General features: G+C 42.4%; 1 protein-coding gene across 2 annotated transcripts in view; it reads right to left on the bottom strand.

Annotated features, from left to right (window-relative positions):
* The window catches only part of ADAMTS5 (ADAM metallopeptidase with thrombospondin type 1 motif 5), a 49,070-nt gene extending 26,661 nt beyond the window's left edge, over window positions 1–22,409 (bottom strand). Inside the window, exons 1-3 of one of the 2 annotated variants that reach the window (XM_047721479.1) lie at window positions 22,075–22,409; window positions 19,903–21,762; window positions 8,821–8,953 (exon numbers count right to left, since the gene is read on the bottom strand). In XM_047721479.1, the coding sequence (XP_047577435.1) occupies window positions 8,821–8,953; window positions 19,903–21,006 (1,237 nt within the window). In that variant the 5' untranslated portion in view covers window positions 21,007–21,762; window positions 22,075–22,409. Of the gene's footprint in view, window positions 1–8,820; window positions 8,954–19,902 lie in introns of both variants that reach the window. The other variant, XM_047721469.1, reaches the window with a different exon arrangement.
* Between the last annotated feature and the right edge of the window lie 1,456 nt (window positions 22,410–23,865).

Genomic DNA, 23,865 nt, shown 5'->3' with positions numbered 1-23,865 from the left:
TTATGAATCTTTTGGCATGTGACTTGGCATAATATTGTGAATTTTATGCTCCCTAAATTTGCTAATTTATCAATGTAACTTAATTGCTGCCAAAGATACATATAAGGTATTTTTATATGACAACCCAAAAGATTGTCATTCTGAGCATGAACAAACCTTAGTTCCACTTCAACAAGAACTAAAGGAAGATGTGAATTTTGTCATTTCTGCAAAAGTGAGTCAGGAACAGGCTGCTTGAAGGTCAACTGAGAGACAAACTCTTTGGAGGAATGTTTTGTCTTCCATGAAGAAAGTCTGTCAGCTTGCTGGGAGAGGCATGCTCTCTCAAGGACAACAGGAGTCATGGTCAACGTGAAGAATATTTAAGCACCCATGGAAACAGGCAGCTGGTTCCAGTAACTGGAACCAGGACACAGTGAGAGAGACCCATGTGACTTCCCTTCAGGAGCTGGACAGGAATTAAAATGGAAGATCAATGGGAGGGATGTTTGGATGCTCTTCAGGAGAGACGTGACAGCCATACTAAGGGCTGGGAACAGAAAAAGAGGTGGTTATTTTCAAATGTGATCCCCCAATCATGATACTAAGACATCTAATGTTGGTCTGAAATTTGCCCATATCTTTGAGCAAGAAATGGCAAGATACTACAAAGGCACAAGCTGTTTTAAAAGGACATTCACATTAGAGAAAACACACCATGGTGCTAAAAGATTATGAACAGAAAATCCAGAAATCCAAGAAATTTAAACTATAATGTTGTAGCTGACAATAATACAGTTCAAGTCAGTGTTGTGAAAGGCTTAATCAGAATGTATCATGATGTCACCGATCTCCTAGGACATCTGCCTTTTCCAGTGAGAGTTTGTTCATCAATCACCCACAGAGATGTTTAAAATCACAGGTGTGGGTTAGAGACTAAGCATTTCTCCACTAAGCAGCCTCTAGCAGGATTAGCATAGCTGGGATTTACACAAATATGTCCCAGAGAATAAGACAGCACGGGAAGAATATAAAGAATTGTTGGAGAAAATGTTTACAACCCCTAAATTAACTGGTTGTTTTATCGAGCTGTATCTCATGATGAGTTTTTGCAACAACACAGAGCAGTTAGTTGAGGCGTGAGGTCCTTGGAAGAGGCGGGGTGACGGGGCCAAGAAACCCACAGAGAAAGGCAATATAGATATTTCTTTCTTGAGTCCATGTAGAAAAGAGGAGTGAAGAGGAGTCAGAGCAATTTTAAAGGTAAGAGTTTTGAAGAAGCTCAACCAAGCTCAGGCAGTAGAACCGTCCTGAGAAGCGACAATGCAGGTACTAAATTTAAGGAGGCAATTTCCTGTCAGGGTTTCAAGTAGAGGCCCCAAGGTCTTGCTCTAAGGACGAATTAGTATTTGTATTTTTATTCGTATTTTTATTTGGAGGTATTAGTATTTTGTAATTAGTAGACATGCAAAAGATTGAAGAGCAGTTTGTTGGCTTAATCTCTCTCATGATGCAATCTTTCTTAGTCAATCATTAGTTCTTGATTGATGTAATTGGTAACCTCTCATCTCAAATCCTGAGAAGATGAAGCAACAAACACACTTGAGTAGTGGATGCACTAATTAATGGCATTTGTATTTATATACAAAAGAAGAAAATAAAAGGTATTACAGGAGTCAGAGGGAAACTCAGAGAATAATGCAACCGTGTAATCCAATATTTTCCCACGTGATGCAGACCTCAGAACTCTATCTTGCTTTTTGAAATCATTAGTAAAAATCAAGATGTAAGTTGAAAATGCTTTTGGAGAAAATACTGATCTATTCTTAATAGATATTAAATCATATCGCAAATACAACAATCTTGCTAACGAGTGCCCATCACACAAAGTGACATCAGGAACGAGTTTATTTGGATTACATTAAGGAAATGAACTTCACAGTAAATTATGTCAAAGCAAGGTCTCCAGGATAAGAGTCTGAATTATATTGTTATCTCAGAATTAGCAAATAATTAGTCAATGGTAATTTCTCTAGTATGATAATTATCTTTTTAAAGGCAAATGGCAACATTAAATTAAATTAAATTAAAGGCAACATTTCATTAAATACATTTCATCACTGATATTCACAATATAGACTCAAAAAGTATTTTGCCTCCTTAAATTCACAAATGAATCTGATGTTAGAAAATCTGAGATCATGTACACTGGGTGAAGACACGTTACAAGAAAGGAAAATATTGGTCCAGCTTTTTATTCGGCTCAGGTGTTACTGTACCACAGGGGCTGACTTATCACATTAACCTCAGGAAGGAAATCTGTTTGTTTTTCTAAACTTTGGTCTGAAAATTAAACAGAATTTCAAACTCTTGTCTCTTGACCCCAAACTGACCAATGAACAAGGGGACACAGAACCACATCCTAAAAAAAAAAAAAAAAAAGTCACAAGCTCTGTAATGTGTTTATTTAAGAAAGCACTGCTCAGATGAAGCATCTGTTTCTTAATGAGGTCATGTTTTTATTTTACCTAATTTTCCAGCTGGGATTATTGAGGTGTAAGAAGGTCTTGCCAGGGGTTGAAGAGTGAGCCAACAACTCACATGGGATCAGAATCCAGAATCCTTGAAGAAGAGATTCGGGAGCTCTAATAATTGGATTATACATGTCTATTCAAATGCAAATCTTTATATAGAAGTGGTAAAATTCCCAAAGTCCCATTTCAAAACATTAAACATAAATGGTAAGTACATGTTGTATCAATTATATAATTTGGAAGGAAGGAAACTCAATTTTTTCACCTTATAGCAAGCTTTGTCCATCTCCTTTTGAAACAAATTCAGGATTACCTCCTGAAAAATGAACACTAACAGACCATTATAGGAAAGCAGCAAAATCCTGGGCTTTAGAGCCAGGTGAATTGGGTTCAAATCTTACACCTGTTGTATACTAGTTGTTGGCCTCAGACAGGTTTGGAAACTTCTTAAAAACACCTGAATCCGGGGCGCCTGGGTGGCTCAGTGGGTTAAACCGCTGCCTTTGGCTCAGGTCATGATCTCAGGGTCCTGGGATCGAGCCCCGCATCGGGCTCTCTGCTCGGCAGGGAGCCTGCTTCCTCCTCTCTCTCTACCTGCCTCTCTGCCTGCTTGTGATCTCTCTCTGTCAAATAAATAAATAAAAATCTTTAAAAAAAAAAAAAAAAACACTTGAATCTCTGTGTGTCAGCTTTTACTTACTTGATAAATTTTGATATTACTAGACACTTCTGATTTAGGAGAGAAGGGGGAAATTGACTACTCATTAGAGGAAAAAAAAATCGTGCATTACATTTGTGATATATTTACTTTTTATGCGACCTTCAACTTGGATTTCCACTCGTGTGACGGACAATCTCTAGGCCTCCCCAAGAGGAAGGGAAATTGGGATAGGATTTTAAAAATACAGAACTGACACTAAACACTCAATCTCTCAGTGCTGCTGGACATATTAGTATAGACCCATTCCCACCTTTCATCTGGGGGCTGAGAAAGACACAGTGTGGCATTGCTCCAGGCTGGACAGAAAAAAAAAAAAAAAAGGCTCAGTTCATGTTGATTAAAGCTATAGGTTTGGGGGGGTAAATACCAAGTTTAATCCAGTTTTCTTTCACTTCACATCTCACAGTCAGTCTTGACATCTGATTCTGGGAATTGGCTTCGGTCTACGGTATTTCTAGGGCCTCTGCAGCTTTTCAAAACCCAGCCTTGTTTAATCTAATCATCCATGGGAGCTCAGTCACACGCAGATCAGCACAACCAGAGAACTCCGTCTAACCACAGCAAAACATGGGCAGCCATGCTGTTGCCTCTTAGCCACTTCCTCAGCCTCCAGCTGAATATTTGACTTTGACTTTTTTTTAAAAAAGATTTTATGTATTTATTTTAGAGAGAGAGAAAACACAAGTGAGAGAGCAAGTAGCGGAGGTGGTGGCTTAAGAGGGGAAGGGGAAGAAGGCAAGGGAGAAGCAGACTTCTCACTGAGCGGGGAGTGCAATAGAGGTCTCGATCCCCGTACCCTGAGATCATGACCTGAGCCAAAGTCACTTAACTGACTGAGCCACCCAGGCGCCCTTGGCTTTGATTTTCTAAGTTGACTGACTTTGGCTTAGGAAGCATTTGGCGTCTTTCATGGTGGAGAGATTTACTTAGCACATTTTATAACGAACTACTATAAAGCCAAGCTTCAGCAAGTTCACAAATTATGGATTTCATTAGCCTAAATAAAATCAGATTGTTCCCCCTAGCATATTAGAGGCTGGCACAACATCAATAAAATTGTTATTCTGAAGAACCATGTGGGAGGCAGGTGAGATCTTTAGTATTACAAGCCAATAATAAAAGTTGGACAAGTTAAAAATATAAATTCAAAATGTAAACTTACATTCATTTGAAAACTTTCTGCAGTTCACACTTGGGTTGTAAAATGGCCATAACCACATTCTTGCCTCCAGTCAAGGCATAGGGATGGAGACCGTGTTCTTGATGGTTTAAAGCAACTTTTTAAAATGTCCTAATGATTTAAGTTAATGTTTACATATATAGAGAGCCATGGGGAAGACAAATTATTACTGCCTCTGTAGAGTCTATCCATATCAAAATCTGTTTTCCAGAAGCCTGTGCTGACATCAGTTGATGATATAACTCCAGAGTCTAGCTCTTTTTTAATTTTTAAATTTTTAAAGATTTTATTTATTTATTTGACAGAGAGAGAGAGCAAGCATAAGCAGGGGGAGCCACAGGGGGAGCGGCAGAGGGAGAGGGAGAAGCAGACTCCCCGCTGAGAAGGGAGACAACATGGGACTCAATCCTGGGACCCTGGGATTATGACCTGAGCCGAAGGCAGATGCTTAACAGACTGAGCCACCGAGGCACCTCATCTTTTTTAAGAAACAATTAGCAGGAAAAGAGATGTATCCACATTAACATGTGATCCAGGAAGAGTCACTTTTCAGAATTGTTCATTGAAACCATCCTGACTTTTACATGATGGGTAGAAAAGGTGTAAGATAGGTATTTCAGACTTGCCGCTATTTATCTTACATGTTCATTTTCAAGTTAGGACATTTTTCAGATAGAGGGCATAAAAGGCCAAAGGAAAATTTTGATTCAGATAGAACGACTTTGTATTTTAAACCACTATCTGCTCGAGGAAGCAGCGGTAGAGCATTGCATGAGAAACTGTAAGTCCATTGATGAAAGCCTTATTCTTTTCTTTTTTTATTTTAAGCTTTTTATTTTATTTGTTTATTTGACAGAGAGAGACACAGCAAGAGAGGGAACACAAGCAGGGAGAGTGGGTGAGGGAGAAAAAGGCTTCCCGCTGAGCAGGAGCCTGATGTAGGGCTTGATCCCAGGACTCCAGGACCATGACCTGAGCTGAAGGCAGACACTCAACGACTGAGCCACCGAGGTGCCTCATTAAAGCTTTAATCTTAACCAAATATATCCTCTTGCTCCGTATAGGAGAAATAAAGTAGAAAAATTATGGAAGAGTCTGGAAACTTTCTCCATTGCTTATGCTTTGAGCGCAGTCATGTATTTACGCTGGGTACATGACGCAGATTGCACATTTGGGAATGGGCTCAAGAAGATTCAAAGCACTTGGGCAAAACGGATGGTCACTTTGTCACCATCCATGGTCTGTATATATATCCTCCCAATCTGGAAAGTGTTTACATATACGTAAGTGTCTAATAAAAGGGGAGGGGGGAAATTACATAAGAATGGAGTGGAAGAGCAAGGGGGAAGATGTGAGCATAGTTAGCTCAGACCCATGTTTTCATGCAACAATCTAAAAATAAAGCACTGGAAACAGATCTGCTAGCGGTGTTACCAAAGATCACACTGGCTGTGGAGGCAAGATTGTAATCACAGACAGATGATTAGGAAATATTTTGTGAGGTTATCGTCTCTAATTTTTTTAACGCTTGTACTTTGTAACACATGCTCACAATATTTAGGCAAAAAGTGAAATTAAAGAATAATAAAGCAATTAGAAAATAGAGCGAATGAAAGCCAGATCCCCTTATGAAAGGGGAATTAAGTCCATATCCCCCATCCCCAGATCTTAAATTTCTCCAATTTGGCTATATGCAATGCAGAAAGACAAATTAAACAGGCAGTGTCTGACTGAGGGATGGATCGTAGAGAATTCTAAAGAAGGAAATAGAGCTGGCTCGACCAAGACATTAAAGGGAAGCCAGGCCATAGTCATGGAGCAAAGATTAAGGTTTGATTCTTCACATAGAAGCCTACATTTCGGGGCACCTGGGTGGCTCAGTGGGTTAAAGCCTCTGCCTTCGGCTCAGGTCATGATCCCAGGGTCCTGGGATCGAGCCCCACATCAGGCTCTCTGCTCAGCAGGGAGCCTGCTTCCTCCTCTCTCTCTCTCTCTGCCTGCCTCTCTGCCTACTCGTGATCTCTGTATGTCAAATAAATAAATAAATCTTAAAAAAAAAAAAGAAGCCTATATTTCTCCTTCACCATTCCCTTGTAAAACTGTATCCAATCTTGCACTGTTAAGAAAAGTTCTTACCGTACTTGTACAGTTTTAAGAAAACATTTGTTCTCATCAGCACCTGTCTTCCTACCTCTCAGACTCCCAGGTTGGCCGGTGTCAACCCTTGGTTTAGGAATTCAGGAGGGCCAGGAAAGGTGATGCTGGAAGGTTCTACATTCCAGCCCAGTTGCCTTGAGAGTCAGTACAGCCCCCAAAGAAGTTGCATTTACTGCCACGGTGATACTCTTATAGAGAAACCTCCCTAGTGCTATCAACCTCTGAGAGCAGTTCACTGCAGGACTGAAGGAAGAAACAGCCCTTCCCTCAAAAACTCTGTAATCCCTTCCTGAGAAGATCAGGATTTAGGGCTCATAATCTTATGGACAGATGATGATCAGGGTGTTGCTGCTTCCCCAGTCCAAAACGAACCAGCCTTTGCCTACCCAGGGATTTAGAACCTTTCTTTTAGAAGTTCCATCACTCTGAATAATGGTGACTGATTACTGGTGTACTTTTGAAATCATCCCTGCTCAATTACAATCCTCTTAAGGATTTGGTCCAATTCTTCTTAGCTTCCATTGCACATTCTGAATGTTGCTTTGGGCAGCTCTTGTGTTTCTCCCACTGACCCCCTGGTGCACCGATAGAGATAGGTCAGAAATACTGATTAAGGATCTATATTCGGCTGGTTATTATCAGTTTAATAGGTACGAATGAGAGATAGGTGAAAACATACTCCTAAGGGCCAGAAGCTCAGTTGGCATATGTGTTTTAAAAAACTTTTCGGATATACCAGGTCTTCTAGAGAAGCACACCAGAGAGTCACACCTCATTGTTCGCCTGCCCTACATACAAGAAATGGAGACCGGGGATCTGAATCTCTTGCATGAGACAAAGCAGAGACCCCTGAAGTAGAGAAGGGACTCCATCTTGAAGCTAAAGAAGTCTAATTAATAACGTGTAAATTATTATCAGTGCTGCCATTCGATGGTTATTCATGTTAAGGGTTTATGTGTTTGTGTCTTTTTTTTTTTTTTCCTTAGAGGGTAAGAAGAGTGTCAGGTAAGAAAATTAAGGTCACAATTAATACTTAGTAATTGAAATTTAACTACTGATTTCTATTTTCACTGCTGCAATATATTGACTTATACAATGACATCTTTGCTTTGAAGTTACTTTAACTTTCCAAAGAAAACATAGCAGCTAGAAATCTACCCGTTGTGAAATGTTCTCTGCCTACTACTAGGAATGTGAAAAAGAAGCTTTAGTTTCTCTTTAAAAATTATGGTTTTAGGTTAAAAGCTAAATCCGTTTAATAAAAATACAGCAAAAAAAAAGTATCAAACCATACTTTCCTCCCAAAAGGATGATGCGAAAGGTGATACACACATTTAAAACGAAATGAACTAGTTAACTAAAAAGCAAAAACAGAAGTGTACGTGGGTGTAAATAACAGCTGGTATCTGTAACCTACCCAATCTGGTCCCTGAAATAATCCCATGAAATCGGCACCATTTTTCCTGTATTTCAGATATGAAAACAACCTTCAAGAGTTTAAATAATAAGACCAATAATAAGACTGGTAGGAAATACTCTAGCAAGAATTGAGCCCAGATGTGTCTGATTCCAATGTCTAATTCTAAGTACTAAAGTACTCATATACCTAGGAACCTGGGTCATCACCTGGAAAACACATATCCTAACTGGCGGGATATTTTTCAACAATGAGCCTGGTCCTAAAATTCTAATTTTAAGATTTAGGTGTGTTTCTTATGACACACAAATCGAGTGAAGACAAGCCCTGTTGGTTGCTGGTCTTGGTTTCTCTGTCTTTGCTATTAAAAAGGAGATAGGACTGTTTATCATGAACTATTGTTCCCCTTTGACGGGAGCTCTGATCACTCACGATGGAATAAACATGACAAATTTCTGTGCAAACTGATTAGCCCTGGATGAGTCAGTAGAGACTCAGTAACTTTTAAGAGGGGGCATTCCTGCATTCCATAATCAACTGTGACAAATTCCATCTAAGAGTCATTGCTGGAAGCTTAAGAAGACAGGAGCAGTAGCAAATTTCTCTTAAACTTTTCAATGACACTGTCAAAAAGGAAACGTCTACTGGGTTCCTGATTTGCCATCCTCCTTCTTAACTAGTTAACCCTGAGAGTGCAAATATAAACAAATGTAATCCCCAACAGAACGTCTGAACCTGGAGAAATCTGGGATTAATTGCCAAGTATTTGGGTTCCTGTTGCAGCTGTTATGAGTGTTTGATTTGGCGAGGGAAGGGAAAAGGCGCTGCATACCAATTTCGTGAGCCACGGTGAATGCCGCATGGAGGCCATCATCTTCAATCACAGCACAGCTGCGCTCTGGAGAACATATGGTCCCGACGTCTGCCATTCCCAGGGTGTCACATGAATGATGCCCACATAAATCCTGCCCCGGAGAAAGAAAGAAATCATTAAAATCAATTGCCATCCAGAAGGAGCCACCTTGTAGAGCCTCTTGCTCACTCCAGACAGCAAGAGTGGGATATGTTTATGGTATCACCTGTTCAGCTCTGGAAATGTTCCAATGACAAACGAATGGCATCGGCTCTTCCCAGCTTCTCTGGGCCCCAGAGGCACAGAAGGATGATGGGACTCAATTACATTTAAAAACTTGTCCTAAGACTGTGGTTTGTCCCTTGCAATAGCCGCGGTAGCTTTCCCAAAGCTCTGGAGCATATATTCAGGGACATTTGTCTGGGATCACTTTCACACAGAGTCAGGCTTACTAAAGCCCTACTCTTCTGGCTTAAATTCATGCTAAATTTATCAGAAGTACGTCCTACTAATTTATCTTCTATCACTGGGGCAAACTGCAACCACCTATTTGTGGCAAAATGTCAGTGTGTCAGTAATTCAAATGGGAAATTAAATTCTAATCCAAGAGCATAATTCCTCGGAAGAGCATCTCCTGATTTCTAAATGGAGCTGCAACATCATGGGTTGTGACTTCAAAAATGTATACAGTCGTACTCATAGCATTTCATGTAGATTGAAGATGTAGATTTCATGTAGATTTCTCAATCTGATCAATCTTCAGAAAATATATGTAATATATTATGTTTATACAAGTGAGTGTGCACATTTTTTTCTAGTGAGAAGTTGTATAGCTCTTAATAGATTCTCAAAGGAAAACATGATCACACCCCCTTAAAACGATCATTAAAAATGATCAATTTGGTTGAAAGAGACATCAGAAGACAACTTTAAGAGAAAATATAAACCAAAATTGTTGACATGATAGATCTGTAATAAGCTTCTGTTTAAATGCTATTTGAGTTTTAAAAGACCTTAGAACTTCTTGTGCTTGACTACTGTTTTCAATGAAAATTAATTAACATCATGTACATTTACATCCACAAAAGCAAGACAATATCCTAGTAAGCCATGAGTGAATAATCATAGAAGGAAAGGATTTTTTTTTAAATCAATTATTATGAAAGATGACTATTTACCAGTTGCAATAATAAGTGTTATTTCTATTACAGCTACCATGTTTGCATCCCCAACTATCACCACGTCTGGCTAATGATACAAACTCAACCAACATTTGCTTAATTGAGGTAAATTGTGACATACAGACAGATGCAATGCAGAGCTCACACACCTTGATATGCAACATACTAGCAAGATCTCAACAGATTCCTGGAAGTCAGTATAAGATATTATTACTACATAACCAAAGTCACCTACTCAATGTCAATATACTCTTCTAAATCTTCCCTATGTTCCTGCACACAAATCCAGCCAAAGTAAAGAATATCTAAAAGATATACCCTATTATCTTCTTTCTAGTACATTTTCAGGTCCTTATTGTGTTCCATATATTATGAGATCCCAGCTGTGATGAATTACATTGCTGTCACCATATTATTATAGCTTCAGACAGTGGAAATTTAGACCAAGTAGTCTTAGTGAATCAAGTCCCGAAACCAGCGATAGCCTCCCCAACTTTCCTGTGTATCCTCTTATGTCATCCCGTGGGATCTCAAATTACAGCTGTTGAGAACAAATTAGTAGTTTTTAAAATTGAAATTGGAACACACTTTTGCATAATAATCAGTCTTTGAGATAATAATATAGTACAATACATTTTTAATCCTGTTTTTCTCCCAATCATTTCAGTAACTTTAAGACGAAAGACTTAGTTGTCATTGCTGGACACCATGGGTTATTTCTGCACACATTTAAAAAATATAAGATTTATGTTTATTTTCACAAATTGAAGTTCATTATATCTAAATAATGAAATGCAAGAATCGTTTTCCCTTCTTATTCCACATGTCATGAATAAGCTCAGATGAAGAGCCACAGCGAATGGAAATGGCCCTCGTCAATAGAGTTTAAACTGGATTCTTCATATCTCTCTGTTTGCTGTAGCAATTGCTCATTAGAGGCTATCAACTCTCCTTGTTATCCTTGAATTGCATTAAGTGCATTTGGCTCTTTGCCATAGAAATGTGTGCCTGTGACAAAATTATCAACAGAAACTTTTTTTTTTTTAAACCACACTGATTAAACTCCTTGATGACATGGCCATACTCTATATATTTTTGTAACTATAATTATGTAAACTAGTAACCTCTCAATCTCATTCACACAATTTCAAACCTTGACACCCCTTTATGGTTTCATTCCCAAGACTTGCAATGAAGGCCTGTGTTTTTTTGCTATCCAATGTTCATTCCAATGTATTAAACCTCAGCTTGTGCATCAAATTTATTAAGAATACAGCACATCACACTGATGTCTATTTACTGGTGGAGATTTATAACAACATTTATAGTTGCAAACCTTATTTGAAGTTTGTAGGATTTTTTTTTTAAATTCAGAACAGGAGTAAGGATACTAAAGGGGCAATAGCATCTATCTATCTATCTATCTATCTATCTATCCATCTACCATCCATCCATCCATCCATCTTATGGATCTATAGGCAGGGGAACTGGAAAAATGTGAATCACATACACGGTCCACATAAAAGGTAATTAAATTACAAGTGCAGACCAGAGTTTTTCTGCTTGGTCAGTTTAGATCTGAAGGTAAACTACATCTTTGCTATGCTAAAGGTGGTTCTTTTCATACAAGAGCAATTTCTTAACACTATGGTGTAGATAACAATGCAAAGAAAGATTTAGTGAAATGGAAGGGTTGCTAAAGTATGCAGAGGCTTACTAGGTGGACTTGTGATGTTGGCCAGAAATACGACTGGAACATTGTATGTAACTCAAAAATACAGCAGAGGTGGTCAGCAAGACCAATGAAGACTTGACAAGGACATCTCTGACATGGTGGCCTTTCACCAGGTGTGGCCATTTAGAAGACTATGAATATGTCAATATCTTTGATTTATTGTGGAATTTAGAAGGCCTAGCTAGTAGCATCCTTTGGATGGAGAAGTGGGCAGGGTCAGGGATCCAGTGAAGTATGCTACCTTGAGAAGCAGATGCCCAGAAGATAGTTCAATTTAACAAATCCCAATGGTTGGTACTGGGTTGGGAAAATGGACCAAACAGACATGAGAATGTGCAAAGTGGAATGAGTAAGAGAAGCTACAGGATTTCTAGCCTTGACTGGGAGGCTGGTCTTTCAAGTAGCATAAACATGCTGAGGGAAAGAGCCAAAAGAAACACAAGGGGAGAAAAGCAGATGTCATCTTAATTGCAGCAATGGAAGCCCAAATTAACCAAGAATACTTGTACAATGAAATCTGGAGTTAAATAATAGCAGTTTCTTTTTCTATAGATATTATGATCTTGTAAGCATGGTAAAGCATGGAGCTCAAGAGAAGGACACGGAAGAGGGTTTAACTAGCCTTAGATGTCTGTCTCTCTTCCCAATTCCTATGAAGAGGGATTAGTAATAGAAGAATTAATCTGATGTGGTACATATTTAAATTACATGTATTATACAAACATACAGTGGCTCAGTTGGTTAAGCATCTGCCTTCTGCTCAGGTCATGATCCTGGAGTCCTGGGACTGAGCCACGTACAGGGTTCCCTGCTCAGCTGGCAGTCTACTTCTTCCCCCGTCCCTCACTCTGCTCCTGCTCTCTCTCTCATCCTCTCTCTCTCTGTCTCAAATAAGTAAATAAAATCTTTTTTAAAAATTGGGATTGCATAAAAATATTAAAAACAAACAAAAAATACATACACTTACATGCCATAATTTACATTTATACTGTGCATCCAATTCTTGAGGTGACATCTGGTTTTGGGCTACCTATACAGCAACCCCCAATAGTAGAGGTTTTGATTTAGATCTCAAGAGAAACTACATTAATTGGGCCTGGTAGTTAGTCTGACTATTATAATGACCCATATTACACAATCTCTAACGCTTATGGGTACAACTAGGTAATATCAAACATGCAGAGCCCAACTGGATTAGGGATCAAGAGGTCCAGATTCACTTATTCCTAACACAATTACCATGTGCCCACAATCTGCTGACACTGTGATAAATAAATATGATCTGATCTTGACCTTAAGAGACATCACGGTCTAGTGAGCAGAACAGATATGCCAAGAGGAAAGCAGATTATGACATGCTATGATGAAGAGATTTTTGAGGGGATGCAGAAGGGAATTGACATGCTCTCCTGGAGTGAATCAATAAAAGTGTCTCAAAAGAGTAACTAGATATTGAGGGAGGAATAGAAGTCTGACAGTCTTAAAGGAAGGGTATCCTAGGTAGGAAAGACCGGTCAATACATCAGGGGATGGTAAAAGGCAGGCTCTATTTGGCGAAATGACAGGAAGTTTGTCATGACTGGAGAATTGGGTGGAAGCCAATCAGGGGAAGCTGGAAAGACAGTCTGGGCCCAGAGATCCAACATGGGACATTTTGTCTGTAAATGTGAAGGAAGACAAAAGGAAGACAGAGGCAGCAAGTTACGGACTGCGGGGAGGAGATGCTTGGAAGAGTCATTTTGGAGAATGGGAATGGAAGCTGATTAAACACATTGAATAAAAAGTAGATTACTTTTTTTAAAAGTAGATCACTTTTCAATTCTAATGCTATTAGTAAGACTTATTACCTAAGATGTTTATATGCTTTGAGACAAAGTTCCTTCATCATTAATATAAGGAATTTGGACCAGGTGATCTCTACATCTTTCTAGTTCTCCCTGTGTTGGTATTAAATGAAAACACTCCAATTTATAGGTGGAGAAATAAGAGCTCAGGGCTTACAAAGCTCCAAAGTTGCAAACTTGAGACTGGTGAAGTCAAAATTCAAACCTATAGCTTAACATCCCAATTCCTGAACCACCCTCACTAGGTTACTAGTAAATCATCACGCATGTCTTTCTTGACATTACTGTTATCTTTTACATTTATAATCTGTGCCTGGTCAAATAAATTCTTTTCCTGTGACAAATACTATGGCATGGTCTTTCTATCTATGGTATATTCATTAAGACTCAATTTAGAAGCCTACTAAATTTACAAAATGTGCTGAGAAAGATATTCCAAAGAAGAAGAAGATGGAGTGTTGGGTACGAAACCTGGACATCTTTTCTTTGCACTTCTCTCTCTCTCCTGCCACATCTGATGTGTAAGTCACTGATTCCATCTACCAAATGTTTCAGGTAACTGCCTACTCCTTCTCGTTTCCTTCCATTCGTCCTGCCTGCCTGCACTGTCATCTGGGGCTTCTAAGTGGTCCCTTTGTCTCCTATAACATCCCTGCCTGTATGCTGCAGTCAGTTACCTTCTAGAGCCCAGATCGGATTAGGCTGCACCATGCAGTCTGCCTTCCACAATGCAACCTAGGCTTCCTATCAGCCTCCGCTGCACTGTTATGTCCCCTCTTGTCCACAGTTTCCTACATATTTTATCAACTCTTCAGTGCCAAACCTTAGCCCAAACATTCCTTTTGCTAGAAAGGCTTAATGAACTTGCATTCATCTCATTTTAAAATTTCTTGATTTGGTCCCTGCTTCTTAATTTCTAATGCCAATGTTTTAATTTTAGTTACCTCGAATCTCCTTCTGCAGGTTACTGAAATAGCCTGCAAAAGGCTCCCCCTGGGTTGAGTTCAACTACTCATGTTGGAAGGCTCATACTGGAACATACTTCTGGTCACTGCTGTTTCCTTTCCATAGATTCCCACTGGATTTAATTTACAATTTAAACTCCTTTTTTTTTTCTTCTACTCTTAAATGTGGTGCTCTGGACTGACTTGCATCTCCCTCCCCAAAACTCAAATTCATATATTAAAACCTTAATCCCCAATGTGACTGTATTTGGAGAGAGAGCCCTTAAGAAGCTAATTAAGATTAAATGAGATCATAAGGGCGGGGTCCCAATCCAATAGAGTTAATGTCCTTAAATGAAGAGAACTTGAGATCTTTCTCTCTGTCTCTCTCTCAGGACACATAATTTCTTCTATAATCTAGTTGTTACCATCTTGTCTACACTCTGTCACCCTTCTGTTCTTATATTGTCTATCATATCACTTCTAACCCCTACATTTCATATGTTGCGTCTGGGCCATTGCACAAGATAGCTGGGCATGTCTGCAACGCCTATCTCCTCCTTATGGCTAACTCCTAGGCCTTCTTCCAAATTGAACTCAGATGGGTTAGGCAACCTTCTAATGTATTTCCAAGATATCTAATGACTACATGTACCATAAAAATCATCATGCTATATAACAATTATCCACTTCCTTGTCTGTTTCCTGGAATAGACTCTTAGGAAAGGGGTCACATTCAAATTTCTCAATCCCTCTCTGCTTATTAGGAACACACCGACTGAATAAATTAGTTTCAATATCTTTTTTAGAGAGCACTAGACAGGGCTAGCTTCTCTACCCGCCATTTGGCAGTTATTACTCTTAGAAGACTATCTCTTTTCATGAATGACCCTATCTGTCCAATTACGATGATAGTATGGGTGCAGATTATAGAAAAAATTAATTGTAAAATGGCTTATGATGATGGATAGTACCTAAGAAATGCTCAATAAATCTGGCTGAATCCAAATAAAATGTATCCATCCTTTGAGTTCTAACTCAATCATACATCTGTATCAAAGTCTATATAAAGATCCACAGGCAGAATTGATTACTTCTCCCCTCTCTTTTCACAGACTTTGTTATAACTCGGGTCACATTTACCCAAGTTAGTTCCTAACACTAGAGAGATTCATGTATGCACCCGCTTCCTTTCCCCTGGTGATAAGCCCAGGTGGGTAGGCAGCAGGTATATCCCATCCTGCTATCTTCAGCTGCATAAATGCATGCCTCACACATGGAAGGCACTCCTAGATATGCACCAAAAGTGAGAGAGAAAGACAAAAATGACATACGTCCTGTGTGTTGTGGTATATTGCCTGTAATGGACATTAGATTCCTTAGCATTTCTTTCTTCCTTTCTCTTTCTTCCTTCCTTCCTTCCTTCCTTCCTTCCTTCCTTCCTTCCTTCCTTCCTTCCTTCTTCTTTCTTTTTTTCTTTCTTTCTTTCTTTATCCATTGAGATATAATTGACTTCTTATATTAGTTTTAGGTACAACATGATGATTTGAAGTATGTCTGTGTTGTGAAACGATTACCACAATAGGTCTATTTAAAATCCATCGCTATGCATAGTTACACTTTTTATTTTCTCATGATGACAACCTTTAAGATCTATTCTCTTAGAAACTTGCAATTCACATGTGTTTTTAAAATGTCAGCTCGGGCTGTTTAATCTGCTCCCGATCTTCCCATTTCTGAGTTATTCAGATTTTTATTGATTGGAATTGATCTATAGACTGGGAACCCTGGACTGGAGTTCACTTCAGACTTCAAACGGGATTTGAACTCAAATATGCAAATGAATTAGTCAATCCCATCAGCAAGAAAATAAGAAAAGGTACATCCATCTTTTTCTTCTTAGCTTCAGGTCTCCCCCTTCAGGGCTCCCTATTGTCACAACTTAACAAGGGGCTGGCTGGTAGAGGAGAGCACCACAGGGCAGAACAACATGAAGAGAGGTGTAGCTGTGAGACAATTGCCTATTAATCGGCACAGTCATAGTTAACGAAAGTAAATGGACCTTGTATATTGCAAAGTCTGTAGCTGGTTCATTTTCAGTCCAATACTTTTGATCCATGTGAGGTTTGGGATGGGGGGGGACCTCAAACAATCTCTGATTTTGTCATTCACCAGGTAGAGCTTTTGTTTCTAGAGAATAATACATGATCTCCCAAGTGGGTTTTAAAGAACCTGTTTAAATATAAAAGAGGAAGCCAGGGACAAGGAAAGGATTCTGGAAAGCAAAATTAAATCCTGGGGAGATCAGATTTCTACTGTTTGATGGTAGAAGTGGTGTGAATTCCAGCATGAGTGCTATTCCAGAATGAAAATGGCTCCCATGCCAGAGAAGTGCCTGGTGCAAAGTTTCTCTAATTAGAGTGCCGGGGTTCAGTGAAGTGTGCTGGTTTGATAAAAGAATTACTAGCACTATTCTGCTGACTCCTGTCACAACGTTCAAGGTGGCCTGGGCTAGTAAACAGGAGTGGAAAACATATCCTCACACATTTGCTTCAAGCCCGAAAAACAAGCAATTTAAGAGAAGACATCTGGACACAAAATTTGAACAGTGCTCAGAGCCCATCAAAACATGGATTTGATGGCTTGGCGTCTGGCTGCTAAGCAACACACTTCTTACATTCAAAACAGAGTTGTAAAAGTTGGATCCCGGTGCCAACTCAGGGCATTTCTCATTGAAAAAAAAAAAGAGTCACGAACATTTTTTTTTAGGTTGTAAGATATCTGATTTCTAGGGTAGAAGAGCTCAGATTATTTCTGCTGTAGTCCTCTCATTTTCCACATTCTGAAGTATTAGATGGAGCTTAATTTTACATTTTGAAGTACTCTTAATGAATGCCGCAGAAGGGTCTTGTAATATTTTTCTCAGTCCCCGAATTAACAGCATTCTTTTAAATTAAGTATGTATATTCACCATACACATGCTTTTTCAAATATTTGGTTCCCCTCAAGTTAGATGTATATACCAGAGGGCCAACCGCAAGCTAAATGAGATTTGCTTCACCAAAAGTATGCTTCTGCTTGGCAGAGAGGCCAGGGAGGGCCCATGTATAATATTTTCCATGTGCAGACTAGTTTGGAAAATGTATGTTATTATGATACTTATTAACATTAAAATAGACCGCTAATTTCTCTCTCCCTTGCTTCTATCTACTTAAAATGTTTCTGATACGTTTCAGAGCTTGGAACATAGGAATTGCTAACTTCCCAAATAAAACACAAATCCAGAAAAAGCAACAGACAGATCATTCAGAACCATGGACTAGTTTCTTTCTTTCTTTCTTTCTTTCTTTCTTTCTTTCTTTCTTTCTTTCTTTCTTTCTTTCTTTCTGGGAAGCAGTTAGGAAAATGATGGGGCAGGAGGTAGGGAAGAATGGGGTTTTCTATCAATTTTTATTTGTCTTAAAAGTTGTGGAATGTGCCTTTGGATTAAAAAATGAAACTGAACTATTAAAATGACCTAGTCTTTGGAGTAGTGTGCCTGCAAAAGTATTTTTTCCCTGTCTTTAGAGAACTTCCTTCCACAAACTCTTTGAAGCCTTCTTCTTGTGATGCAGCAAAGCAAGAAATCCAGACATGGAAAATTGCTTACCAAAAAAAAAAAAAAAAAAAAAAAGGCTTAGAAACCAAATAAGAAAGGGCTAGTTTTACAGGAGAACTCCACTTCATATGGAAGGCTACAAAATGAATGTTCTTCCGTGTCAAAGATTTGTGTAGCGCAGAGAAATTAAAGGATGGTTTTTATATCACTTAATGAGAAGGCAGATTTTCCATCGTGTGTAGCATTGTGGGCTGCCAGGTTCTTCCTAAGCTGTGGCCCTCTGGCACCCTTGTTTACATGTGGTTTACATTAGTGTCCACCCCATGGACCACAAGTGTTTCTCCATTCCAAATTTATCGACACTTTTCCTTCATACCAGCGGTGCCTCAGTAAAAACAGAGAATTAGGCAGTGGAGCTGTGTGATTCCGAAACTTCCTGCAAGCCATCATCAGTGCATTTCCTATCCTAGCTGGGATGCCCCATTTCATACCAAGCTTTTGCATGATATTTCAAAATTTCGAATCCTTCAGCTACCCTGAGTGGATCCCAAACACTTAAAGAATGAGCTTTAAAAGGCAGTTTCTATCAGGCATCCGAGAGGCATGACGTCAAGCTGCCAATCAGAGGAGAGTCATGAAGTAGACTCAGAGCTCTGAGCAAGCCAGGCTCCAAAACAGCCCAGACTCTGTGTCTGAAAGTCACACTTAACATGGTGATGGAATGACTGAGCAAATAGATACTGTGTGCTTCCCAGAACTTCTGGATCTATAAAGATCACTTTCTTTCCCTTTCTGTAACCATCTTCCTTAAAAGAGGGAAATCCTGGGCAAACATTCCTTCCTCATGTCTTGACTCTTTGCCCAGATCTTTCCACACTGGGGCTTCAGAAACATATTCTTCTAAATCCCAAACATGCAAGTTGGATGTGACCCTTCCCTGGAAGCTCTGGAGGGACAGGCGGGGCTTGTGGGGCATTGGAGGACTCGGGAGAGGAGTTGCTAAGGAACCTGACAGCATTAGGTTTCTGTATTTTCCCTGCCTCCCTGCCCTCCTGAATTCCTTCCTTCCCGGAAACTGAAATTCCACCAGGTGGACATGTAAGAACTCCTTTAAAGAGCCAGATTGGGAGGGAAGGAAGAGTCTTTCCTCTGGAGAGTTTTTCCTCAACTTATGTCACAGAAGTGGTTCAATGAAGAAGGTATGGACCTTTACAAAGAAAGGGTGTGGATAAAAGTGACTACAATGGATGAACCAATAAAACCCTTCCCATTAGGTTGGACAAAGTTTATACTGAGGTTCACTGGGAAGGAGAGGCTCTCCCCCACCAAAACAAGAAAAAAGGGAAAGTGGGGGAGAGAGAGAGACAGAGAGAGAGAGAGAGAGAGAGAGAGAAATATCTTGCATTCCAAAGACAAACTTGCTTTCCCCCTCTTTCCATTTAGCTATGCACATTTTCCCCGGCATTCCAGTCCCTTCTTATCCTACTTATGCATCTAGGTCACCATGTCTCCGACTAGACACATTCTGCCTGACTGATGGATGGTGGATGCACGTTTACTCATTTAAGGCAGGGACTGCTGCTGGGGAGCCCCTGACTGCAGGAGCAAAGCTGAAGGCTGACTGGGTTTCCTGCGAGGAGCAGTTAAGCACATCTGCAGTGGCAGGAGGTTTGTGGGAGAAGTAAGGCCCTTGTCAAGGCTGAACCTCCACCTACCTCTTTCCACCTGCGCTTGGACCACCCGCACAGGGTGAACTTACCTCTCGCGTAAATAGGATGGCCGCGTCATAATGTTCCTCGTGGTCATCCCCCAGCTGGTTGTGCTGGTGCTGCCACTTGCAAAAGTTCTTGAGCGTGGTGGCCGCATTCTTGCTCACCTCCAGGCTCTTGTCCTTGTCACCCAGCACTACCACCTTCACCACGGCCAGGCGGATGTGGTTCTCGATGCTGGCATGGCTGTACAGCCTGTTGGCGATGGAGGCCAGGGTCAGCAGGTAATGCTGCAGGCCCCGGCCATACATGCGCGCCATGGACGCGTCAGCCACCAGGAGAAGCTCCACCTGGCGCGCCCGGGAGATGGAGCGGCGCCGCCGCCGCCACCACGTTTGGGGTTCCTGGGCCCCATCGGAAGAGGGAGCCGACTGGTCCAGGAACTGCGGGGCCAGCGCCCAGCGTCGGTCTGGGCTGCTGTGCGCCGGGGGGCGCTCGCGAGGCCCTGGCGGGGACCCGGGAGTCTCGCAGCTGGTGCGCGGCGGCAAGGCCTCAAAGCTGAAGCCCTCACGGGTATAGACGTGCAGGATCCGCGAGGACCCAACCCCGTACACTCGTCCGGCCTCGGCCTCGGCCCAGGGCCCGCGCAACAGAGGCTTCAGGGTGTAGCGCGCGTGCTTAACGGCGAAGTAGCCGTCGAGACCACCACAGAGGTCAAAGACAGCCAGGGAGCGGGGGCTGCCGTCCACCGTACCGCGGTAGAAGCAGTGGTCCCGGTGGTGCCGGGTCGCACTCAGCCCGCTTCCTGCAGGCACAAAGCCAGCGGCGCCCACGGAACCATCCCGCTCCAGGTCCAGGAGGAACCTCCGGCCGCCCGCGTAGACGAGGTAGCCCACCTTGCCGCCGCCGGAGTAGATCTGGTCGATGTTCTGCACCAGCCCGCTGCTCCTGCGCTGCGGCGCCAGGGGGTGCGGGTGGCCCGGAGGCTCGGCCCGCTCCTGCGCCTCCTCCCCCTGCCGCCCGCTGGGCTGGGCAGCCGCTGCAGCAGCCCAAGGCTGCCCGGCTTTATCCTGGGCAGGTGCCGCGGCGGGGCCGACCGCGACCAGGGGCAGGCGGAGCGCGCACAGCAGCAGGGACGCCCACCCGAGCAGCATAGTGCGCTGCCCGCAGGGAGGGGCGGCGCGACGGGGACTTTATGGGTATTTGTTATTCGGTATGGAAGTTACCGGGGCGGGAGATGGGGGCACACACACACTTGCTTGCAAGGTTGAGTCAAGTGTCGGAAGGAGGGGGACCGGCGTCAGCGCCAGCCTGTCCCAGCTTCAGTGCCAGCGTGCGAACTTTTCTTTGTTGGTTTGGAAAATGTTTGGATTCGTGCTCCGGAAAAAGGGGGAAAAATTAAGAAGAGAAAAGCCGGGTTGTGGAGGTTCCGCAAATACGAGGAAAGGGGGAAAAAACAACAAACAAACAAACAAACAAAAAAAAACCCAAACTAACCCAAATTCAACCCCCAAGTGCAGCCACTATCGCCGCACGAAAAAAGTAAGGATGGTGCCGCGCACCAGGCGGGCAACTGATGCGCGCTGCCTCCCGCCCCCCTGCTGCTCTGTACCCGCCGGCGGCGGGGGTTCCAAGCTCCGGAGCCCACTTCCTTTATTTTGTGGGTTTCCTTGACTCTACTAGAACCAGGAGGAAAGGAAGAGAGAGAGAAAAAAAGCCATAAAAATTAGAACAAAAAATGCAAGGGGCGGCCTTAGGGGAGCCCGTGAAGCGGCGCGTCCGTGTCCCTTCGGATGCAGTGTCTTCCCGCCGGCCGTCATCCCCAGTCGGCCGCTGCGAGCGCGGAGAGCAGCGCGAGCGCTGTGAAGATGCGAGGAGGTGGAACAATGAATTTATAGCGGCATGCCATCCTGCAATGGCAATTTCAACAATTCGTCACTGCAAGCTGCCTCTTAAAGGGAGAGCTTCCCCCACCCCTCCCACCCTTCCCGGTCCGCGCCTAATCAGATGGGGGAGGGCGGGAGAGGGGGGAGGTGATCGAGGAAAAGGAGACCGAGAAGGACCCAGCGAGGTGGAAGGAGGGACGAGGGAGGGAGCAAGGGCGAGGGGTAAAAAGTATTGGGGTAAGAAAAACAGATTTCCTTGGCCTCATTTAAAGCCACAGTGGCTCCGGGTTTGTCTGATATTTCACAACCAATCGGGGTTGGCTAACCCCGGCTTACCTCATCTCCTGAAAGGGGTGTTTTGCTGTGTTTTTAAAGTTACTGAGACATTTCAAGTCTCTCCCTGCCTCCCTCTCTCCTGCCACCCCCACCTCAGTAGGAAGTTCCTGCCGCAAGTTTTTCCTCTTCGCACGCCCGTGCGCTCGGGTCTCGAAGACCTTGCAAGTCCGTCCAGCAGCCTAGGGCTTTGGTCTTCCCGTGCGCCCCCTCGCCCCGCGCTCTTCTCGCCTCCTCCCAGCCGCCCGGGTACTGGGTTTCCTCCCTCCTGATTCCCCGGCCTCTGCGCGGTGGGACGCTGGTCGGGTTCGGGCTCCGGGTGACTAACTTCTCCCAGCCACCAGCAGAGGGGCCGGGCAGCCGGGGAGCCTCAGGCGGTTCCTGGCGCGTCGATGCGCCCTGAGTGCTGCTGTGCTCCGGGCAGGGCTGCCCGCCGCCTGGGAGCTCTGCTCCTTTGTGTGCGAGCCCAGGGCTCTCCCTTTCTCCGCGCGCCTTTCACCGATGCCCGCAATCTGCTCCTTAATTCCGGGTGATTGGAACTTCCTCCGCTTTGCTTTAAGAAGGCAGGGCGAGAAAGTGTTAACCGTGGCAGAAAATTGGGCTTTTTTTTTTTTTTTTCTTTTCTTCCTAAGATTAAAAAAAAAAAAAAATTGTGCCCACACTTTCTCTTCTTTCTCCTGCTTAAATAAAAATTAGATACCCTGATTTGTATTTATCTGCCCGAAAACAAGCACTCATCACTCCAGGGCTTGACTTACTGTCATTCTCAGAAAATCCTGTTGGGGAAAAAAAAAAAAAAAAGTGGGACACAACGGAGTGCAGGTAGGTGCGTATTAGTAGGTGAGTGGCATTTTCACAGGAACTAGGTTTCCCCTTCTTTTCCTCTAATTATTAAATCTAACAGAGAAGGAAAATCCCAGGACTTTCTAGCCACTTATCTGGTAGTGGTTAGAAGATCTACTGAAAGACAGGAGCCCTCCCACCCCCCTTCATTCTTCAGGGCTCATTAGTGAATACATCAGTAAAATTGAATCTGGAAGGATTAACACAATTCTTTCGTACCTTTAATTAACAGAGATGCAGAGGAGAGCAAGGGTGGTTCTGTGGACCCCAAGCTGCAGGTGGTTTCCCCAGATCCTTGCTAAGACACCTGGTCACTTTTGTCAGGGAGCTCATCAGAGGATCCTGGGGTGATTCGAGGTTCTAAGAGTAGCAGTGAGCTCCAGGTGGGAATCTCAGAATTGTCCAGCAATCAAGCCCTTTGGCCAGTGCCTAGAGAACGCTCTGGAGTCAGTCACCCCGGAGGCAGAGAGAAGCATATCCTGAGAATTAGTTCACTTGAATAAATGAAATGATTGTTGAGACCTGGGACCACCCAACAACCCCTAGTAGATTCTGAACTACCTCCAGACTTGGCAGGGAATTGCTGTTGATTAGGCCATCATCCCCTTCTCATTCCACAATTCCTCAGTCTTCAAGTGGTCCATTGCCCAAAGCCAGTTCTATTAGTTGAATGTTGTGAGGAACCAGAGATGTTCAGGATCAGGATTTAAAGAAAGAGAACCTTGATTCCAGTAGTCTTCTCTGTCCTTCCAATAACCTTAAAGGCTTGTGGTCCTTATGTCTATGGAGAGCAAACTTCATTATTATTATTAGTTCTACAAGTTCATTGAAAAGTAGTTCAATATTTGGCACTAAACACCTTCTCTAAAGCAACTGTGATTTAGTAATTTTAACCATGTCATCATTGTTACTCTCAAAGGATCATTCTGAGGGGTAAGCATTTTGGATGAC

This window comes from Lutra lutra, chromosome 1 (assembly GCF_902655055.1).
Source record: "Lutra lutra chromosome 1, mLutLut1.2, whole genome shotgun sequence".
Classification (NCBI taxonomy): domain Eukaryota; kingdom Metazoa; phylum Chordata; class Mammalia; order Carnivora; family Mustelidae; genus Lutra; species Lutra lutra.
The sequence above is the reverse complement of the archived record's forward strand: the minus strand, read 5'-3'. Positions and strand labels throughout refer to the sequence as shown.